Genomic DNA, 1,717 nt, shown 5'->3' on the forward strand with positions numbered 1-1,717 from the left:
TCTCTCTCTCTCTCTCTCTCTCTCTCTCTCTCTCTCTCTCTCTCTCTCTCGTATACATACCCACACATATACACTGACACACAAACACAAATGCACACATGGCCATACAGACATATATGCACAGACGCATTACATTTTTATCCCCTCACAAACCAAATGCATGCAAGGAAACAAAAAGCACATGAAAATTAAATTTTAATGAGTTGCTGAGCCGTTTCTCTTCTACTCCCCCCACTTCCCTTCCCCCATTCCGTTCTCCTCCACCTTACTCCCCCCCCCCCCCCTTATTCCATAGATAAATAGAAGATAGATAGATAGAATAGACACACAAACAGACAGACAGACAGACAGATATATAGACAGATAGATAGAGAGACACACACAGACAGAGTGAGACAGAGGGAGAGGGGGGAGGGGTGGGTGGATGAGAAGAAGTACTGATCTGGCTGTCTTCAGTAAGACTTCATGATATTGATAATTTTTCATTAGGTACCACTTAGGAATTAAAACACTGAAAACCATTAAGAGAAGAGGATAACATTAGAAAGCCCACCAGCCATTCAAGAACAGGCTGGGACTGCAAGAGTAGGGTGAAAACTGATCAAAAGAGAAAAAGTAGCATTGTCTAAGGGGGAAAGAAGGCATTGATTGGGTTGAATAGAAATGAACCGAAAATGGAAATGTACTCATAGCAACATTTGGAGAATGATTTTACTTAATGAAAAAAGCACAGATTAAGTAAGCTGGGAGGGACTATTTTGTTCACTTCCTGCTCATTAGTTTTGCTTTCTCAGCATGAGACTCTATACTTAAAATCTTCCTTAAACAGAGTTTACGATCTAAGTTAAGAAGGGACATTAAGGGAAAAACTGAAAAAACTTGTGATGTGTCATGGTAAAAAGGACCAATACAGTGTTAAGAATGGGCCCTTTCTCCCCACTGAGAACATTTACAAGAAAGTGGCACCCTAGACAAGTGTCAAGTTGTACAAATCAAAACTGAAAGCTGTATGTAAAGTTTCATGGGGTGCTTTTCACTTTTTGATTGGGAGGAGGGAGGGAGGAGGTCTTGGTTCCTTAATGAGTTGGAAGGTATCTGAACGTATTTTTCTCTGTTCAAACATGTAATAATGCAGCTGCTTAAAGTTTCCTGTAATTTGCAAAGATGGATGGACGTAGTTAGATGTGCATAATAGTCTACACAATGTTGTATTTTTCCGGAGACAGGGTTGTAAAACTGAAATGATTATGTCAGTCAAAGAAGGTACCATAAACTATGATAAAGTCATGTGATTTGAGCCTTCCACTTCAAGGGAAGACAATAAAACATTAACTCATCAAATTTTAACTTCAATTTCTTACGTTGAGTTCCAGGACAATGCCAAGGCAGTCTGTTGCCATGGAGACTGCGGCTGTGAGCCCCACAATGCACATGGTGACCGTCACATGACGCCACATTGGGGCCTCGGGATTGGAAGGGAACACAGCATTCTCCACCACCTGGCGCAGTGGACACATTCAACGTGAGTGGTAACACAGTTTTTAATATTAAAATTGGATCAATACTTTCATTGGAAACAGCTATCAAGCAAATCATATTAGTTCTTTTTCTCTCCTTCTCCCTTTCTTTCTCATTCACTCATTATCCACAATGTCCAATCATACAAACAGGCAACAAATCAAGCAAGCACTATCTCTCTCTCTCTCTCCCTCTCTCT

The 1,717-nt window shown here is 40.6% G+C and overlaps 1 protein-coding gene across 1 annotated transcript in view; it reads right to left on the bottom strand.

The window, feature by feature from the left end:
• LOC101852590 (putative sodium-coupled neutral amino acid transporter 11) overlaps nt 1–1,717 on the bottom strand; it is a 27,894-nt gene that overhangs the window by 761 nt on the left and 25,416 nt on the right. Inside the window, exon 12 of the mRNA XM_005090870.3 lies at nt 1,362–1,499. Coding sequence (XP_005090927.1) covers nt 1,362–1,499 — 138 coding nt within the window. The remainder of the gene's footprint in view (nt 1–1,361; nt 1,500–1,717) is intronic.

Source organism: Aplysia californica, unplaced genomic scaffold, assembly GCF_000002075.1.
Source record: "Aplysia californica isolate F4 #8 unplaced genomic scaffold, AplCal3.0 scaffold00022, whole genome shotgun sequence".
In the NCBI taxonomy this organism is placed as follows: Eukaryota; Metazoa; Mollusca; class Gastropoda; order Aplysiida; family Aplysiidae; genus Aplysia; species Aplysia californica.